This window comes from Diabrotica virgifera, chromosome 7 (genome assembly GCF_917563875.1).
Source record: "Diabrotica virgifera virgifera chromosome 7, PGI_DIABVI_V3a".
NCBI classification, from domain to species: Eukaryota; Metazoa; Arthropoda; class Insecta; order Coleoptera; family Chrysomelidae; genus Diabrotica; species Diabrotica virgifera.
The window spans coordinates 139,931,847-139,952,793 of record NC_065449.1 but is presented as its reverse complement, the minus strand read 5'-3'; the positions used below and the strand labels follow the sequence as shown (position 1 = coordinate 139,952,793).

The 20,947-nt window shown below is 33.5% G+C and overlaps 1 protein-coding gene across 1 annotated transcript in view; it reads left to right on the top strand.

Annotated features, from left to right (window-relative positions):
• The window catches only part of LOC126888062 (pyridoxine/pyridoxamine 5'-phosphate oxidase-like), a 95,355-nt gene extending 74,946 nt beyond the window's left edge, over window positions 1-20,409 (top strand). The window contains exons 4-5 of the mRNA XM_050656079.1: window positions 5,173-5,376; window positions 19,975-20,409. Coding sequence (XP_050512036.1) covers window positions 5,173-5,376 — 204 coding nt within the window. The 3' untranslated portion in view covers window positions 19,975-20,409. The remainder of the gene's footprint in view (window positions 1-5,172; window positions 5,377-19,974) is intronic.
• The last annotated feature ends 538 nt before the right edge of the window (window positions 20,410-20,947 follow it).

The following is a 20,947-nucleotide window of genomic DNA, read 5'->3' as shown; positions in this document are numbered from 1 at the left end:
GTAATAAATTAGCAATTAATTAGTAATAAAATAGGCCACCGGAAGCAACTCTCTATCTACTTTCGTTCCGGATATATGAATGTTGGGCTTTCTAGCTTAATATTAAGCTGGAATGGCCACCTGTTTCTCTGAAGGGGATGAAGAAATAAATTTTTGTTTTGCGTAATAAATTAGCAATTAATTAGCAATAAAATAGGCCACCGGAAGCAACTCTCTATCTACTTTCGTTCCGGATATATGAGTGTTGGGCTTTCTAGCTTAATATTAAGCTGGAATGGCCACCTGTTTCTCTGAAGGGGATGAAGCAATAAATTTTTGTTTTACTTAATAAATTAGCAATTAATTAGCAATAAAATAGGCTGCCGGAAGCAACTCTCGATCTACTTTCGTTCCGGATATATGAATGTTGGCATTTCTAGCTTAATATTAAGCTGGAATGGCCACCGGTTTCTCTGGAGGGGATGAAGCAATAAATTTTTGTTTTGCGTAATAAAGTAGCAATTAATTAGCAATAAAATAGGCCGCCGGAAGCAACTTTCTATCTACTTGCGTTCCGGATATATGAATGTTGGCCTTTCTAGCTTAATATTAAGCTGGAATGGCCACCTGTTTCTCTGAAGGGGATGAAGCAATAAATTTTTGTTTTACGTAATAAAGTAGCAATTAATTAGCAATAAAATAGGCCGCCGGAAGCAACTTTCTATCTACTTGCGTTCCGGATATATGAATGTTGGCCTTTCTAGCTTAATATTAAGCTGGAATGGCCACCTGTTTCTCTGAAGGGGATGAAGCAATAAATTTTTGTTTTACGTAGTAAATTAGCAATTAATTAGCAATAAAATAGGCCACCAGAAGCAACTCTCTATCTACTTTCGTTCCGGATATATGAATGTTGGCCTTTCTAGCTTAATATTAAGCTGGAATGGCCACCTGTTTCTCTGAAGGGGATGAAGCAATAAATTTTTAATTTGCGTAATAAATTAGCAATAAAATAGCAAAAAAATATGGGGTGTGTCTTATGGCTCCCTTATGAAATGGTCTTTCTAGCTTAATAGACATTGTTTTTTTCGATTTACTTCGACGAAAACTTTCCCCGGAAAAAGCGAGTTTTTCCAACAAAATCTTTAATTTTCAACTAAACTTTTAGATAAGTAGTTGTTAAACAATAATTAAATAACTTGGTAACGTAAAAGTCCTTTCCGTATATATTATAATTCCAGAAGCCGATGGAAATTGAATGAACAGTTTAGCAACAATTGAAATGTTAATTAAAAATTTACGGTCGCTATAATACGGCCAGGAGCCACCATAACCACAATAATTATGATGCATAAGAATAACTATGATTTTTTCATAGAAAGACACTATACCAATCTAATGTACTTTACAGAATTGAAATTGGACTATTTAAGCGGCCTCAGGAATATTTTAAAATTATAAACAATTTTTTGGTTTTTAAACAAATAGAATATCTCGGGAAATATTAAACTAAATTTAATTGTGAAAACGGTATTCGAAAGACAGTGGCAGGACACTTCTTTTAAAAGAAAAAACGTTTAATTATGACGAGTGGTTCCTGAGATACAACCGGTCAAAATTGACCGAAATTTACGGCAAAGATATAAACAATAGGATCATAATTTTCAAACCATCACCTTTTTATTTTTGTCCTCTTTCTCCACACCAATTTTCATATCTTTAAAATTTTCATAACATATATTATTATAATAAAAACTATCGATAATACGTGTGAAAATTGCCAAAAATAGCAAAATTCCAATCAAAAATTAGGTTGGAGAAAATGTAACCCTCAAAGTTCAAAATCGGTATACGCTAACAACATTTTCTAGGCTTCCCATGGAGCAATTTCCTTCATTCTTTTTTTGTTCCCTAATAATTCGAGTAGAGCCATCGAACTAACGCATTATTAAATGTCAAACTTGCTTTTGTTTTGTTATAATAGATTAATTTATTTATAAGAACAGAAAATTACATATTTTTTCCAGTTGTAGGCTTTTTCTAGATAAACTTACTACAAGTGTACCTTTTAGAGTTAAAAATATAAATATTCTCATTTGAAAGCTGTATAATTATTTAAACAATTTTTATTTAAACAAATTAAAATATTGTGTTATAATAAATAAATTAATATATTATAACAAAACAAAAGCAAGTTTGACATTTAATAATGCGTTAGTTCGATGGCTCTACTCGAGTTACTTGGGAACAAAAAAAGAATGAAGGAAATTGTTCCATGGGAAGCCGAGAAAATGCATTTTTTTTTAACGTATACCGAGTTTGAACTTTGAGGGTTACATTTTCTCCAACCTAATTTTTGATTGGAATTTTGCTATTTTTGGCATTTTCACACGTATTATCGATAGTTTTTATTATAATAATATATGTTATGAGGATTTTAAAGATATAAAGATTGGTGTGGAGAAAGAGGACAAAAATAAAAAGGTGATGGTTTGAAAATTATGATCCTATTGTTTATATCTTTGCCGTAAATTTCGGTCAACTTTGACCGGTTGTATCTCAGGAACCACGTGTCAAAATTAAACGTTTTTTCTTTTAAAAGAAGCGTCCTGCCGCTGTCTTTCGAATACCGTTTTCACACTTTAACTTTAAGCCAAAAAAATGTTTATAATTTTAAAATATTCCTGAGGCCGCTTAAATAGTCCAATTTCAATTCTGTAAAGTACATTAGATAGATATAGTGTCTTTTTATGAAAAAATTATAGTTATTCTTATGCATCGTAATTATTGTCGTTATTATTGGGACCGTGCAAGTTCGGCAAAGCGACCCCTATTTCTTCGCTCTGTACTTTTATTCGCACTTTTAATTATATTGGCCAATTATATTAGTCCTGGTTACTGGATAATTGTCAAGGCCATAGTCCAAAAAAATAATAAGAAGAAAAAATAAGATTCAGGTTATGTTATGAAAACGTAAACAATTGTATGTAGTAAATAAAATTAGTTATTAAAATGCAGTACTGCAAGCAAAATACAATTAATTAAATTTACCTTTATATAATAATTGCATATTATATCAATATTGAGGAGCAATATATAATTTTTCTGCTTCAATGACAGAAGGTATGAAATATACGTCAATTTGACAATTTTAATTGACAATATGAATTATTTAAGATAGTTGCAATATTTCTCCGCGACTTGCGCACAGTCGTTTCTCGTTTCCCTTCCAAGTACTTGCACATCGCGAATAGCGACCGTAAATTTTTAATTAACATTTCAATTGTTGCTAAACTGTTCATTCAATTTCAATCGGCTTCCTACCAAGTTATTTAATTATTGATTAACAACTACTTATCTAAAAGTTTAGTTGAAAATTAAAGATTCTGTTGGAAAAACCCGCATTTTCCGGGGAAAGTTTTCGTCGAAGTAAATCGGAAAAAACACGTCTCTATGCAGAATTTAATTGTGGTGATTTTTTATTTAAGTGTTTTTGGTCTAAAGTTAAAATCTTTGGAGTTATAGAGCAAAAATTGAAAAAAACACGATTTTCGGTCGCCGTTTTGTTTATAAAAAAAGTAGCACACTATCTGCGGACTTTGCATATCTATATTATTAATATATACAATCATAAGATTCGATTCCAGCAATAAAATTGCTGGTAAATAACTTTTCCTTGTATTTTGCTAATTAGCCCAGAGTATTATATTTATTTGTATTAGAGGGCAATTTAAAATCATATGTTCAGCATCACCTATTTCTCCACATTGACAATATGGATTGTCTCTTAAATTAATTTTATGTAGATATATTGGAATCAATGCATGATTAAATCTTAAACGGCATATTTATGGATGTTTCCACAAATTGTAAGTACCTCGTCTACCCTTCCAGTATTGCAAAAGGCAGGACTCAGAAAATCGTGGCTGACTTCTGTATAATATCTCCCAGTCTAACAGAACTTTCAATTATTGATTTGCTACCCTTTCATTAAACTCTCATGTAAAAATCAGAGCGCTATTTATCACCTGTCATAATTCCTGTCATTTGACATATTCTACGTGTTCCACTCATTATAATTCCCATTTGGTGATAAATAGCAGCTTTGATTTTTGCATGAGAGTTTAATGAAAGGATAACAAATCAATTGGAAGTTCTGTCGGACAAAATACATGTGACGTTTTCGTGGTCTGACCGTTCCATATTTTTAACATGTTCCACAATTAAAACTTCCCCTGTTCCAGTGTTCCTATATATCAAAGTTTGTCCGACTAGACACCCTTAAGCTATTAACAAATTTTCAGCTTGCTATTAATCAATTTTTGCTGTCGAAATCGATCCATTCTGTAAAAATTGCGAGGTGTAAATTTGGTTTTCTAATAGGTCTAATAGTGAGAATTTGTTAATAGCTTAAGGGTGTCTAGTCGCACAAACTTTGATATATGTGAACACTGGAACAGGGGAAGTTTTAATTATGGAACAGGTTAAAAATTTGGAACGGTCAGACCACGAAAACGGGACATGTATTTTGTCCGACAGAACAGACTTAAACTCTCCGAACAGAGATTAAACTCTCATGCAAAAATCAGACTGCTATTTATCATCAAATGGGCGTTTTAATGAGTGGAACATGTAGAATATGTCAAATGACAGGAATTATGACAGGTGATAAATAGCAGTCTGATTTTTGCATAAGAGTTTAATCTCTGTTCGGAGAGTTTAAGTCTATTTTGTCGGACAAAATAAATGTGCCGTTTTCGTGGTCTGACCGTTCCAAATTTTTAACCTGTTCCACAATTAAAACTGCCCCTGTTCCAGTGTTTCCATATATCAAATTAACAAATTTTCAGCTTGCTATTAATCAAATTTTTTTCATACGCGGGATCCAGACCTATAAATGTTTATTTTAAGACCGTATTTGACAATATTAATTCAATCGTTCGACTAGTTATTGCAAATCTTCAAAAGTCTCCGCTAATAATACAGTATCATCAGCATTTCTAATTTTAATGTTATTTAGAACTACTCTATTAATTACTATTTCTTCTGAGTATGAGTAGGTTTTATCAACAGTTGATTAACAAATGGACTTACTGTACAAGTTCACTAAAATACCCAAAATGAACCCTGCAATTTATATTTCTTTCATCAGTCTATTGTCAATCTTAACCTCATATTATTTATATTTTACAGGTACGTTTCTTTGGACCGGTGGGACAACTACCAACTGATCAAACTTCAGCCTATTTTGATCACATACCACAGTTTATGAAAGTTAAGTTTCATATTGTTGAACAAGGAAAAATACTCGATTGGGCAACACACAAGAATAAATTCGACGCAATTTTGCAACAGTGCGAAAAAGGATTGGAACTAAAAATGCCTTCAACAGTGTAGGTAACTAATAAGATTGTACATCATCCAATCTTCGCTTGTCCTCTGCTGGACGTAGATATCCCTCATAATTTTCCATCCATTTAGATCTTGTGCCTCTTGCATCCAATTCCTATGACAACGTTTTAGTAGATCATCAGTCCAACGTGTTGGTGGACGACCTCTGCTTCGGTAGGCATGATCTCTTGGTCTCCATTCCAGTAACTGCTTTGTCCATCTGTTATCTGTCATGCGAGTCGCGTGACCTGCCAAGATTTTACACTGAGCTTCAATTTATTAACCCTTTCATTATCAGCCCGAACATTCAAGTGTCTTTGTTGTAATGTGACCAGAATGTCAGGACGGGCTCCGCTAAACCTAACCGGCTGACCATAACCGATTAACTATTAGATGTATTTACATTGTATTATGGTGTCATCTTATAATAAACGTGTATTAGGTACTAATAAATAATAATAAATAGTCAGAGTATAAGGAATGGAAAGAATATAAAGGAATTTTAAAATTTTTGCTAAAAATAGTAGCTATAACAGAGACAAAGAAAAAAGGTAGAGGAGCAATAATATTAGAAAACGGAATGTTACTAATATACAGTGGAGTGGAAGAAACGAAGAGAGCTCAGGCAGGAGTAGCGTGCATAATTAAGAAGGATAGTATCAACAAAGTAAAATATTGGATATATTACAACGAACGTATACTAAGAGTATACATATATATATATATATATATATATATATATATATATATATATATATATATATATATTATTTACACATTATTTTCATACTTTTGGTAAAGTAGAAAGCAGCAATTATTGCCTCTTGTTTTCGGCGTTCTAGGTATTTTATTTTAAATACCGGGCGCCATCTAGTGCCTTCAAAGTGGAAGGCCATACAGGTTTCATTACCAAAACAAGTAGGTAGATTGTTTGCATATAATTCAGATTGCACCAGTCTTTGAATGACTTTTTGGCTGCATCGCGGCCTCAGATATACGAAAGGAATGTTCTCATCTTCGTCTTTCCTATAAAGTCGTACTGATGACGCAATAATGCAGAAACCGGTCTACGAATGGTAGGAGAGACGGAGGTGTGAATATTAATTTCGTATATTATTTACATATATATATATATATATATATATTAATTAAACGAAAAGATTTCTCTGGTATACAGAAGAAATCTTTTCCGTAGCGGACGCGAAAATGTAAATTTCAAAGTCTTCATAAAAGACGATGAACGACAAAAGACACCTCTTTGTGTCACAGATTTGTCTACAAAGCCACGTTTTTCGCTACACATTTGTCAATAACGGAGAAGAACCGTGATATGAAAGGAAACGGCAATTGCATTTTATTTCACTTCGACCACCACCGATATTCTACACGACGTGTTTCGAGCTCATGTCAAGCTCTCGTCAGGAACATCTAGGTGGATGGTCGAGGTGTAAGAAAATGCTTTTGGCCTTTCTGGTAATAATAAAATAACCAGACTTCAGTACACTTGGTACGACATCTATATTAATTAAACGAAAAGATTTCTCTGGTATACAGAAGAAATCTTTTCCGTAGCGGACGCGAAAATGTAAATTTCAAAGTCTTCATAAAAGACGATGAACGACAAAAGACACCTCTTTGTGTCACAGATTTGTCTACAAAGCCACGTGGCTTTGTAGACAAATCTGTGACACAAAGAGGTGTCTTTTGTCGTTCATCGTCTTTTATGAAGACTTTGAAATTTACATTTTCGCGTCCGCTACGGAAAAGATTTCTTCTGTATACCAGAGAAATCTTTTCGTTTAATTAATATAGATGTCGTACCAAGTGTACTGAAGTCTGGTTATTTTATTATTACCAGAAAGGCCAAAAGCATTTTCTTACACCTCGACCATCCACCTAGATGTTCCTGACGAGAGCTTGACATGAGCTCGAAACACGTCGTGTAGAATATCGGTGGTGGTCGAAGTGAAATAAAATGCAATTGCCGTTTCCTTTCATATATATATATATATATATATATATATATATATATATATATATATATATATATATATATATATGGATACAGAGGAAACCAATACAAACCTAATCATATGATATGGACCAGATGAACACGCAACAAAAAACGAAAAGAATGAGTTCTGAGACAAATTACAAGAAGTGATAAATGATTGTACAGAGAAAATTGTGATCACAGGAGACATGAACAGTAGAGTGGGGAAAGAAGCAGAAAAATGGAACAATGTCATCGGACCTTATGGGGAGGAAAAAACAAACAAAAATGGAAAATTACTACTTGAATTCTGTCTAGACAATAACTTGGTGATTATGAACACACACTTCCAACATAAAAGGATACACAAGATCACAAGAGAAGTCAAATCAAGAGACGAACAATCAATTATAGACTACACTATAGTGCAAAAAACAGAGAAGAACTGGATAAGAGACGTAAGGGTGAAAAGGAGTTATGAAATTGATAGTGACCACTGTCTACTAGAAACCACATTCAAAAGCAAAAGAAAAGAAATAAAAAGAAATGAGAACATAAACAGAAAACACAAAGAAATAATAAAAATTTATAAACTAAGGGAAGAAACAACGAAAATAAGATACACAGAAGGGCTAGAGAAAGAGATGGACAATGAACATGAAATAACAGAAACAATAGAAGAAGAATGGGGAAATTTTAAAAATGCGATGATAAAAACAGCTAAATCAATATGTGGAACTACAAGAAATAACAACAGAGGGAAACGAACGTCTTGGTGGAACGATGAAGTGAAAAGAGAAAAAAAGAAAAGAAGAAATTATGGAAAGAATACATACAAAACACAACAAAAATATGAAAATTATAAGAGACAAAGAACAAAAGTTAAAGAGATAGTTAAAAAAGAGAAAAAGAAAAGTTGGGAAAAATTCGGAGAAAAAATGGAAGAAAACAGCACAAAAAACGTAAAATTATTTTATAGAACACTGAAAAACCTAAGAAGCAACAAAGAAACGAAACTGAAACCAAGGGCGGTCATAAGGGGGGGGGCATGGGGGCCATGCCCCCCCCCCCAAAGGTGGTAATGCACCTTAAATAAACTTGTCTAGTAACACAGGATAATGTTATGTTAATATATTTTAAATTATTTACTCTGTAAATTAATTATTTTGAATGGATTCACATACGGATTTTGAAATACCTAGATACTGCAATCTGTAATAATGATAATTAATCATAATGCCTGTCTCTTTAACTCTGGTTACGCCAATGCAAGTGCATCGCCTCCCGCGCGAATCCCGACACCGGCGACGTCCAGTGTAGAAACAGAAACATAAGAATGCCTATGTACATATTTTTTTATGGAAGTTATATCGTTGTGTATTGTGTAGAAATTTGAACGTTCTGAAGTTTCTATCGTCTACCCGATATACACTATCGTATCGTAGTTATAGAGGTGACATAGGTGCAGTGCACTATATATATTGCCGGATTGTAATCATTATTTTATTCCAGGGTGACAGGTGAGTAAAAATCCATAGATAGGTTAGGAATAATTTTCTGTTTGCTAATGGAACGAATACATCAGCAATGAGTAAATAATACTCTGCAGTTTTCTCTCGTCCAGCGCAGATGTTCGCTATATAGGATGCTATTTCGAAATACAAAAGTTAATAGATGCCGATTTGAACGAAAAGTGACTGCAAATTATTATTAGGCTCAAATTAAAAAACCTGGGCATATCCATCTCTCGTTTGGCCGGAATCACAAATGTTCTTTTTTTTTCAGGAAATGAAGAGGGCAAACAATACGAATACGTTGAATTCGTATTTTTCTGTTGTTCCGAAGAAAGTAATTAAAGATGTGGGTGATAATGGGTCATCCCGGTCATCTTCCTCATCGTCTTCTCAACAGAATCTCGTAGTGCCAGAACGACTTACAACAGTATCAACATTACAAACATCAGTTAATAATGAAAATACTCTAAAGCAAGTCGCTGTAGAAAAGTCCAATGAAGTTAGTAACTACGACATTGGTCGAGTTGTTGATGGTTTGAGTGGTTTGGGAGACTTTCAAAAATATAATTATTTGAAAAATACGTGGGTTCCGGAAAAAAACTACTCATTTCCATTTTCTGAACATAACAAAAATAACAAGTTAGTTAAGCGGTACTTGAGATACGATCATCTCCAAAAATATAACTGGATTGCGTTTTCGGACTTGAAGAAAGGACTTTTTTGTAAGCACTGTGCTATCTTCGCAAATTCAGGTGGTAAAAATAAAGCAACAAGTTTGCAAAGTTTGGTTACCACACCAGTTACAAAATTTGCAAAATTTTTTGGAATGGATGGTGTGCTAGATAAACATAATACAAATCGATATCACATTGAAGCGGTTTTATCGAGCGATAATTTTATAAAATGTTACGAAAACCGATCTTTAGATATAAGAAATTTGATAGATAGTGCTCGAGCCAGGCAGATAGAGGATAATCGAAATCGGCTCAAACCAATCATTCGATCTATAATTTTTTTAGCCACACAATGTATACCTTTCCGTGACCATAGAGATGACGGGCCATTGTTAGAAGAAAGCAATGTGACAAATAATGAGGGAAACTTCCGAGAGCTTCTTCGATTCAGAATCGAAGCAGGAGACAAAACTTTAGAAGAGCATTTAAGAAACACGTCGTCACGTGCCACATATATTAGCAAAGGAACGCAAAATGAGTTGATTGAATGTTGTAAAGACGAAATTTTGTCTGTTATCGTGAAAAAAATTAGTGATGCTAAATATTACAGCATTATGTTTGACGAAACTACTGACATAGCACATGTTTCCCAAATGTCGATTGTTATTAGATACTTAGAAGGTAACAACGTGCGGGAGGATTTTGTGTCATTCATAGATTGTCATTCTGAGAACTATGAGCTCAGTCCCGATACGTTGGAACCGGTTTTGAATGGTACTATTTTAGGAAAATCAGTGATAAAACAAGTTCAAAAATTTCGTTTACCATTGGAAAATTGTGTAGGAATTTGTACACACGGATGCAGCGTAATGACATCAAAACAACAAGGAGCCGTCCAAGAAATTCAAAAAGAAATGAATATAGCTGTACGATGTCCATGTTTCAATCATGCTTTAAATTTGAGTTTATCGAAATCATCAAACGTTCAATGTGTGAGAAATGCTGTAGGGGTAATGAAGGAAATAATATCTTTTTTCAAAGCCTCTTCTAAACGCAATTATGTCCTCAAACAAACATTGGGTGATCAGCTCTCTGGATTGTGTGAAACGCGATGGGTAGAACGGCACGACTCCGTTCTGCAGTTTAAAGCATCGATTGAAAAAATTTTGCAAGCTTTGAATTTGATTTCCGAATGGAACGAAAGAGAATCTTCCAGTAAAGCTAGGACGCATATACTTGCGATCTCATAAAATTGCAGCTTTATTATCACTTTGTTTTGTCTAAATGAAGTACTCGCAATAACGTTACCTCTGAGCAAATTATTGCAAACAAAAAATTTGGCTATAAGCTCTACACAGAATGCTGTTCTAAATACGCTGCTTGTTTTGAAAGACAAACGCAACAATGCAGAAACAAATTTCAATGCTTTGCTTAAAGAAATAATGCCATGTCTAGAAAATTTGAATATAGATTTATGTATTCCAAGAGTGAATAAATTCATGAAAAATCGACCTAATCCAGATATTCATTCCTCCACAGAATACTTTCGAATAACGATATATATTCCTTTACTTGAAAGTGTCATTTCCGACATTGAGTGTCGTTTCCAGCAAGAAACCATGGATGTATTTAATCTGCAAATATGTGTTGCTGCTATATTAATTCATTCAAATGAAGATGACATCCATTCCGCCGTAGAAATTTTGATTGCAAAATATGGAAGTTTGTTTGAGAGAGTTAGAGACGTGCTGAAGTCAACTTTTATTGCAGAGCTACATTTATGGAAAATGAGATGGAAACACAGCAAAGAATCGGAAATTCCGAGCGATGATCTAAATGCTCTCATACAATGTGATGAAATGATGTATCCAATCATTAATAAAATTTTAAAAATATTGTGTACTCTTCCAGTAAGTGTTGCATCTGCAGAGAGGAGTTTTTCAGGACTGAGAAGACTTAAGAGTTGGCTGAGGGCCAATATGGGTGAAGAACGGTTAACTGGCCTTGCACTAATGCATGTCCACAAGGACATTGTTATTAACGAAGACAATATAATAGAACGTTTCGCTAAAAGTGGAGTGAGCCGAAACATAGAGTTCGTCATGTAGAGTATTAGTTTTTTGTTTATAATTTCATTTCATTCGAGTTATTGTTATTTTCTCTTTTCAATATATAAAACATCCCATTCTGCGTTTTGTGTCTGTATTGAAATTGAGAGCTAATATCTAATTGTACAAAATGCCCCCCCCCTGAATTAAGATATATGACCGCCCTTGACTGAAACAAATAATGAACAAGGAAGGAACAATAATAAATGACGATAAAACAATAATGGAAAGATGGAGGGAACATTTGCAGCTGATACTTAATGGAAATCAAGCGAATACAATGGAGAAGGAAAGCCACATCAAGAGAGTATCCATGAGAAACACGAAATCCAGAAACTATAGAAAAAGAAGAACTAGAAGAAGCAATAAGAAAGATAAAGATTGGAAAAGCACCAGGAAGCGATGAAGTAGCACCAGAAATGATGAAATATATAGGAGTAAAAGCAAAAGAAAAATTGTTATACATATATAACCTAATAAGGAAGAGAAAAGTAATACCCAGAGAATGGACAAATGCAGTAATTATACCTATATACAAGAAAGGAAACACAAGGGACTGTAAGAACTATAGAGGTATATCACTAATATGTGTAGCAGCAAAAGTATACGAAACCATAATAGAAAGGAAAATCAGAAAAGAAATAGAACATAAATTAGAGGACGTACAAAGTGGATTCAGGCAAGGTCACAACACACAAGACCATATATTCACCATGCAACAAGTAATAGAAAAAGCATTAAAGAAAAAAAGAGAAATATATCTGAGCTTTATAGACATGGAAAAAGCATTCTACTCAGTCAAAAGAAAAGATATATGGGAAAGCCTAAAGAAGAAGGAAGTAAGTGAAGAACTGATAGAAGCAACAAAGAGTATATACATGAAAACAACAAATACAGTAAGAGTGTTAAATATACAGTCAGAACCATTTGAAACAACTCAAGGAGTTAGACAAGGGGGAAGTCTCAGCCCAGTGCTATTCATAAATGTAATAGATGAGATAGTGAAAGAATGTAAGAAAACTTTCAAGAAATACTGCATCGGTTGGAACAGAATGCAAATGATAAACGCTGAGATGTGTATATTTGCAGACGACATAGTATTAATTGCGGAAACAGCAAAAAACTGAAATACAACTTAGAGAAATGGAACCTAGAAGCAAGCAAATACAACTTAAACGTAAACAAAGAGAAGACTCAGATAATGAAAATATCAAGGAAACAAGGGACGGAAGATCAAATCGAAGTAATGATAGACCAACATCAAATAATAGAGACAAATTCATACAAATACTTAGTAACAGTAATCAACAACAAATGAGACATAGAGGACGATCTTAACAACAGAATGGAAAACACAGGAAAACTATTCCAAGCACTAAATAGAGGATTCCTTAATAACAAAGAAATATCAACAAAGACCAAGATGACAATATACAAAACAATATATAGACCTACGGTGACATATGGAGCAGAAAATTGGATATTAAACAAAAGACATCAGAGCAGAATACAGGCAGCAGAGATGAAATACCTCAGAAGAACGATCGGAGTAAAAAGAACTGATAGAATCAGAAATGAAGAAATAAGAGAAAGACTCAAAATCAAACCGATACTCGACTCAATCAAGGAGAAAAAATTGGCATGGTTCGGACATCTAACCCGGATGGACAATAATAGACAAGTGAAAAGAGTGCGGGACGCCAAACCAATAGGTAAGAATAGAAGAGGAAGACCCATTAAAGAATGGAACAGTGACATTTCGCAGATACTGCAGAGTAAGGGTAAGACTTGGCAGGAAGCAACACAGATAGCATCCAATAGGAAGGAATGGAGAAAGTTCGTTAAGAGCTAGGAAAATTCAGAAGATTGTAAAATATTGTAATTTAATGAATTGTATTATAAATGGCCAAATACCGAAAGGTACAAATGGGTCTACTGAGTAAGTAAGTAAGTAAGTTAAAATTTTTGGACAGTACGCAACACAGTAATTACAAAAGCTAGTCTACATCAGGTATTAATTATTCCAGCATAAAAGGAAGTGTCCCTGTAAGGGTAAATGTAAATAAGAAATGGTTAAAATTAATTTTAGCACATAAATATGTCCTGTTTTAACGGTCATCATCATCATCATCATTTGGCTCTACAACTCTATGTGAGTCTTGGCCGCGTTTACTATTTCCCTCCACTGTTGTCGATCCTGAGCAGCTATTTCCCATTGCTGTACTCCAATTTTGCGTAGATCACAGGCTACTGCGTCCTTCCATTTCTTTCTTGGGCGACCAACTGACCTTTTTTCATCGGGCCTTTCCCAGAATGTGGCGTTCATAATTCTTTAGTCACTTGATCTTAGCACGTGACCCGCCCATGGTATTCTGTTTGCTTTAATGTAGCGTACTATGTTTTCATCTCCATATATTGTCTGGAGTTTATCATTGTGTCTTCTTCTCCATTCTCCATTCTGTTGTCTCTTCTCTGCAAGGCCCATAGATAGTCCGTAGATAGTCTGCATAGATAGTCCGTAGTTACTTTCTTTCAAGTACCAGTAATTTTGTCGTTTCCCGCTGATTTAGAGTCCATGTTTCGCTTCCATACGTGATTGTGGGACGAATTATTGTCTTATATACTCTTATTTTTGCTGGTCTTGAAAGTTTTTTTGATTTAAGTAGAGTCCTTAATGAGTAATATGCCCTGTCTCGTGCAATGATCCTGGCTGCCACGTCCTTTTCATATTTATTTTCAGATGTTATGATCGCTCCCAGGTACTTAAATTCTTTGACGACTTCAAAGTTGTATTCATTAATTGTTACGTTTTGTCTAACCCTTGGTGTTGGATTCTTCGTAACCACCATGTACTTGGTCTTGTCCTCGTTGACCTTAAGGCCAACTTTCTTAGCTCAGTTCTCGAATAGGGTGAAAACTTCTTTTGCATCTCTGGTGGATTGTGCAATTGTGTCCACGTCATCCGCAAAGGCTAATAGTATTTTTGATCGTTGGGCGGCCAATCCGTTTGTCAGTTGTGGCTGAGCTTTCCTTACTGCCATGTTCCAGAGCGAAGTTAAACAGCAGGGGGGCGAGAGGATCATCTTGTCTAAGCCCGGTGTCAATGAGGAATTCCTCCGACTTGGTGCTGCCAATTCTGATTCGTGCGGAAGCGTTCTCCGTGCTCACCTCTGCTAATCGGACCAGCTTTCCAGGTACTCCCCTTTCGACCATAGTCTCCCACAATGCTTCTCTGCTAACAGAATCGTAAGCTTGTTTAAAGTCCACGAAGATTTGGTGTACATCGCGGTTGAATTCCCAGTTTTTTTCCAATACCTGGCGTAGGACGATGATCTGGTCTATGGTCGATCTTCCCGGTCTGAATCTGCTTTGGTAGTCGTCTATTATTTCCTCTGCATTTGGAGTTAGTCTTCTAAACAGTATTATGGATATAATTTTGTATGTCGTATTGATTAACGATATTCCTCTATCGTTCCGACGATATTCCTGTATGCCGTCTGGGCCTGGAGCTTTATGGTTTTTTAGGGACGAAATTGCGGACTTTACTTCAGCTAGTGTGGACCCTGGTATTTCAGGTTCGGCTAACTGGTACTGTCTTTGTTGCCCTCCTGTCGTTGTGGGGCTTTCTGTATTTAAGAGTTGCACAAAATATTTTCTACATTGGCGGCTTATCTCTTCGTCGTCTGTGAGCAATTGTTTTAACGGTACCTAAGCAAAAAATAAATATTTTTAATTGCTTATTTAATTACCAGAAAAGAACTAGCCGCCGGACTATAGCTTTAAGCAGAACTACCAAAACATACAAATCTGACCGTTTCCACTAAATCTTTTACTTGAACTATACCAATCAAAAACCCATGGTACGAGATTAATGCCTTGTTGCACAAACAAATCTTAAGCTCCAGCTTATAGATAGGGTCTCTTTAAGTCTCACTTAGTTGAACCATAATTTTCGATTCTCGTCTCAGCACGTCGTAATTGAGATGAAGTTTAAGATGCAATCCACGTGACAATTCATTGTGGCAAGCTGAAAATTGATCTAAGACTCAATGGTGCAACGTGTATGTTTCATAACCTGAGCTTGGGGCACGTCTTAAGCTTAAGATCTGTTGGTTCAACCAGCAACCAGGCATAAGGAAAACTGAATGTTACATAGTAGAATTATTGCAATCTCGTGAACGTATACAACAAGCATCATATTAATGGTTACGTAATTGTCGTTTCCCCATTACTGAGGATCGTGATTTCTTCCAATATTCCTAACAACTTTTTTCCATTGGTCTCTATCTTCAGCTGCTCTAAGAGCTTCACAGAATGAGTTTCCAGTTGAATTATTAATTTGGTCGGACCATTTATTTGGTGATCGTCCTCTTGATCTTCTTCCCGGAACGATTCCAGAAACAATTAATCTCTCCAAACTATCGTCACCTCTGCGAACCACGTGACCGAAGAATTGCAGAATTCGTTGCAAACGTATTGTGGGCAGCCTTTTTTTAATCTCGAGTTTGTTTAGAATGGAAAACAATGGAATATTTAGTCTATTTAGTACTGTACCGAGAATACTAAGAGATAAATTATTTATTGTTTTTTAGGATTGCCTCCCTAACAACACACAACATTCCAGGAATGTACTACCAAAGTTCTATCAATATTTGAATGTCCTGGACATTTAGGGAACATTCGGTGAACATCTGTTTAAATTATTCCTGGAATGTTACCATAAGACATTCTGTGAACATACTACCAATGTTCCTATATTTTAAGTTGCGAAATAATACATACGTGTAACAGATACAACATTACTTATAACATACCAGACAAACTAAGTGACACTTTAGGCCTACAGTGCAATAATATGTCAAATTTAAAGAGTTTCCCAAGTTCAATTAATACAATATTATAAACATACAAATGTAATAAAAATTATTGTTCGCGAATATTCAATTTGGAATGCGATTTTGTTAATAAAAAAAATACTTATAACTTATGCAAAACCCAAGAGAGGCATTTATATTTATTTCTTTTGCGTTCATTTTCAAATTCGCCGTGCATATATTTTTGTGCATGGCGCTTGAGAGGGCATCACGTGACTAAAAACGACCAACCAACGACCTCGCTTCGGCCATCTTGGCATCTTCGTCTTCATCTTGGCCACCTTGCTTTGCGGTGGGTGGATCGTTGTTTCTATTATTTGTGCTTTTTAAGAATATTTTTTTAATTCGGATACTTTTATAATAGCTTTAATAGTATTATTAACATAGTGAATAAAATGGTGTCCTGTTTTTAACGCAGTTGGAGTAGCAGAAACAAATGTAGATAAAAAAATCTGCAGGAATAACGTTTCAATTATGACAGAAGCTCCAAACAAATGACTGTGAATGAAAAGCCCTATTAAAAGGTTAGTATGCAAATATGTAAACGAAGGCATGCCCTGTATTTCAGAAAATAAATTAATACTATTAATACCCTAATAATACTATTCATAAAAAATCTTTTAAGTAACCTAGATATAACAAAGTGAATAAAAGGCATAAATCAGAAGAATTATTATTTTATTTTATAAGTTAATAATTGGTCATATCCATTTATTATTTTAATAATAATTGTGAATAAGCCACAAACTTCGCTTATTCCTAACTAAAATAGTAAATAGAGATAATAACAATAGGATTTGTAAAACTAAAGTAATTCTTTTTGCGTTTTTGCTAATGTATGCCTTTATAAATAGGATGGTAGACCACACACTATAATATGCAGTACCAACTAATGAATACACAGAATATTATAGTCGATTTGCTAAACTCAGTCTCAGTACTACTGAGTCTCAGACACAACTGGCTAGTGATTTTAGTAAATAATTTTGCCAATTTGGTAAAATTGGCAAAAAAAAAATAATAACTAAATAGTTAATAATTACTGTAATTTTGGCAAAATTGGCCAAAAACAAAAAAAATTACCTACTAAAATCACTAGCCAGTTGTGTCAGAGTTTGGGGAACCGACTATACTAATAAACAATTTCTAAGCTGTTTTATAATATTTTGTGAGTCCATTAATCATATTTTTTATTTAAAACTAAAATTTGTTAATAATGCTTAGTAATGCATATATTTTGTATTTTTAGCTTTCCAGAAGATCCTGCGAAGAAGACATGAAGTATAGATCAGATTTGTTAATAGAGGAGTATGTTCAAAACACTTTTTAGAAAAAGATATTGACAGAACTTCACTTTCATCTGTTCGTTTAAGAGACTGTGCTGTTCCAATAGCTTATGTCACACAGGTATATGCATTTTTTTTCTTGGTTTTAACATCTTTAAACGCGAAATACGCAATAGCTTATCGAATTGATGCCATGTTATTTTTCTTTATTAAGGTCTTTGTTTATTATTGTGTATGTGTATTAACAACAGAAACATTTTTGGTTATTCTTTATTTTATTTTATATTTTGTCATCAAGTGTTCAGTCAATGTATGTAGTTTTCTTATGTACACCTTTATGGGTTTATACCTGGTGGATGTATATTTCAATAAATAAATAAATAAATAACCTAATTAATAATACAGTCTGTACAATATAGATACTGTTGTAATTCATTATCTACATCGGAGATCTAAGTTGACATTGTTGCCCAACTGCAAAAGAATTCATTTTAAGTCAAATATATCACATAATTATTGCGAAGTAGATTATACAACAAAACAGATTAATATTCAATGTAAATAAATAAAAACATCAGAAATAGAAAACAAGAATTAAGGTATAATCTTATGTTACAGTTATTAAGGTACCAAGGGTATTATAAGGATAATAACGCTTGAGGTCAATGGTGTTTTTAACAAGGGCCTGAGGGATATACGTTGACCGAAAGCGTTATTATTATAATACCTGTGGTGCCTTCAACGTTTAATGTCTGACTAAATTATTCTTTATATGCGAAAAATTTGAATGAATTTTGAATTGATTAGTTTTTAAATAAGTACATTTACCAGTAACAGTAGTAACATAATTGTGGTAACCATAGTTTTACTTAGGTTGATATTTGTCAACTTGACAGTATCTAAGTCGTTATTTAAATTTAATGCCCAAGGGCGTGATATCATACTTAACAGACTTCGAAATGTCATTATTTGTCAAATAATGTACCAGTAGGACATTAAAGTAAATAATAAAAACAATAAATATAATGAATACTAAATACTTATTTGTTTGTGAAAAATCTATTTCTTTGTGGCTTTTTTGTAATTAACTATTCTAATGAGGAAATAAGCCACAATTTACTTGAAAAAATAATTTTATTAAGGTTTCTACTTCCACGTCGGATGTCGTTGTCAAAATACAAAATGTTCATTATTATTATTTTATTTATTAAATATTATTTAATATTTATTTTTTTATTATTATTATTTATGCGTATTATTACCTGTAAATAATATTTCTTCTGATTGTTAATCGTAAAGGATAGAAAAATTACCTTTTATTTTATTTTCTTTTAGAATCAGCTGAGAGAAGTGGTCTACAAAAAAACAGAAAGGAAACGGAATATGTGGCTACGAAAAGCAAAAGAAAGGTTTACAAAGCAAATGTGACACATTTTTTTATAATATTTAGGAATGTCAGTAAATTACATTAAAAAATGTATGTAAAGATTTTTTGCAATAAAAATGTTTATATTTATCAAGGATGTATTATTTGGTATGGCCACATATCGTCAGTGATGTGACAATACCTCCTATCTGTTTTTTTCAAGAGATTTGTAAGATAGACTAAAAACTTGTTTCGGCCACCTCCTGTTTTCATATATCTTTTGACTTGTTTTGCAGTAAATTCAACTATCTATTTACTACAAAAAAGTCAGAATACGTACGAAAACAGAAAGTGACCTTAAAAAATGTTTTTCGTCTCCTGCAAACCTCATGAAAAAACATATAGGAGGTATTGTCACATTACTGACGATATATTTCAGTGAATGTCTAAAAAATATTCTGTGAATGTTCAAAGAACGTTCGTAGACATTCATGGAATGTTCTAACAAGACATTCAGTCTAAAAATATACTGTGAATGTCCAAAGAACATTCATGGAATGTTCCAACAAGACATTCAGTCTAAAAAATAGACTGTGAATGTCCAAAGAACATTCGTAGACATTCATGGAATGTTCCAACAGAACATTCTAAGAATATTTAAAATGCTGACACAGCACTTTCCTGGGACTTTCCAGGGACATTCGTGTGCATTTGGGGACATTCCAGGAATGTTTTCAATGTCCTGTGTGTACATTCTAGGAACATTCATGGAATGTTTTGTGTTATTAGGGCTATCGCCTTACTCCAGTAGAAATGGATTTTTATAATGGAAGAGATCATTGTATCGCAGATAGAATTATTTTTAAAAGTTGTGGTAATGGAAAATGGTGTCATCGAAGAATCGGACCTTAAAATCAAAGCCAGAAGCCGGTGTTGACTTTATAAAATATAACAGAACATGCTTACATTGTTGGAAATAAAAATATTATTTCGGAAATATAAAAATATAAATATACCTATTATAAACTATCTCATTAGTTCTAAACTGTTTAGAGTATCTGTTTGTTTTTTTTTATATAGGTAATACAATTTTTTGGCAACTTTCATTGACCTATAAATGCACTGAAAACACACAACTTGTGATTTCTCATCCATATAAGCTCTAATAGTATTATTGTTTCTCTACAGATAAATAAATTCTCTATTCTCCCATCAATCACATAATTTGTACTTTTTTATATTGGACACTGCCTTATCAAATTTGGAGGAAAGGTTCGAACAAATAAAGTAACATGATACATTGTTTAATATTCTCAAAGACCTATATAATTTCCTTAAAACGGATAAATCAATTATAGTATGATACAGTTGTTCCAAAAAAAAGGCATAACCAAGACATCCAAAGTGAAAGTTATCCTTCAACACCAAATTGAAGACCTTGGGACCAGAAGGAGACATGCCACCAAACAATACTTTGGAGAAAACATCCTTTTAAACTTATTTTCAAATCCCGAAATCCAATTTTTACATTTTTCTCGGAAGTAAGGCCAATAATCGTTTGGAAATATGTAATTAAATACACAATAAAAGTAACACAAATGTTTATTTAACGGTTTTTAAGTTTTTGAACATTTTTTGAAAAAAAAATATGAGGCTTATCCCCTTTTGTATAAAAAATTATATTCTAAAAATGAACATAAAATTCAGCAATAAAATAATTCAGTTGTCAATATTTTCAATAGCTGAAAGGGGTCCAAATGTT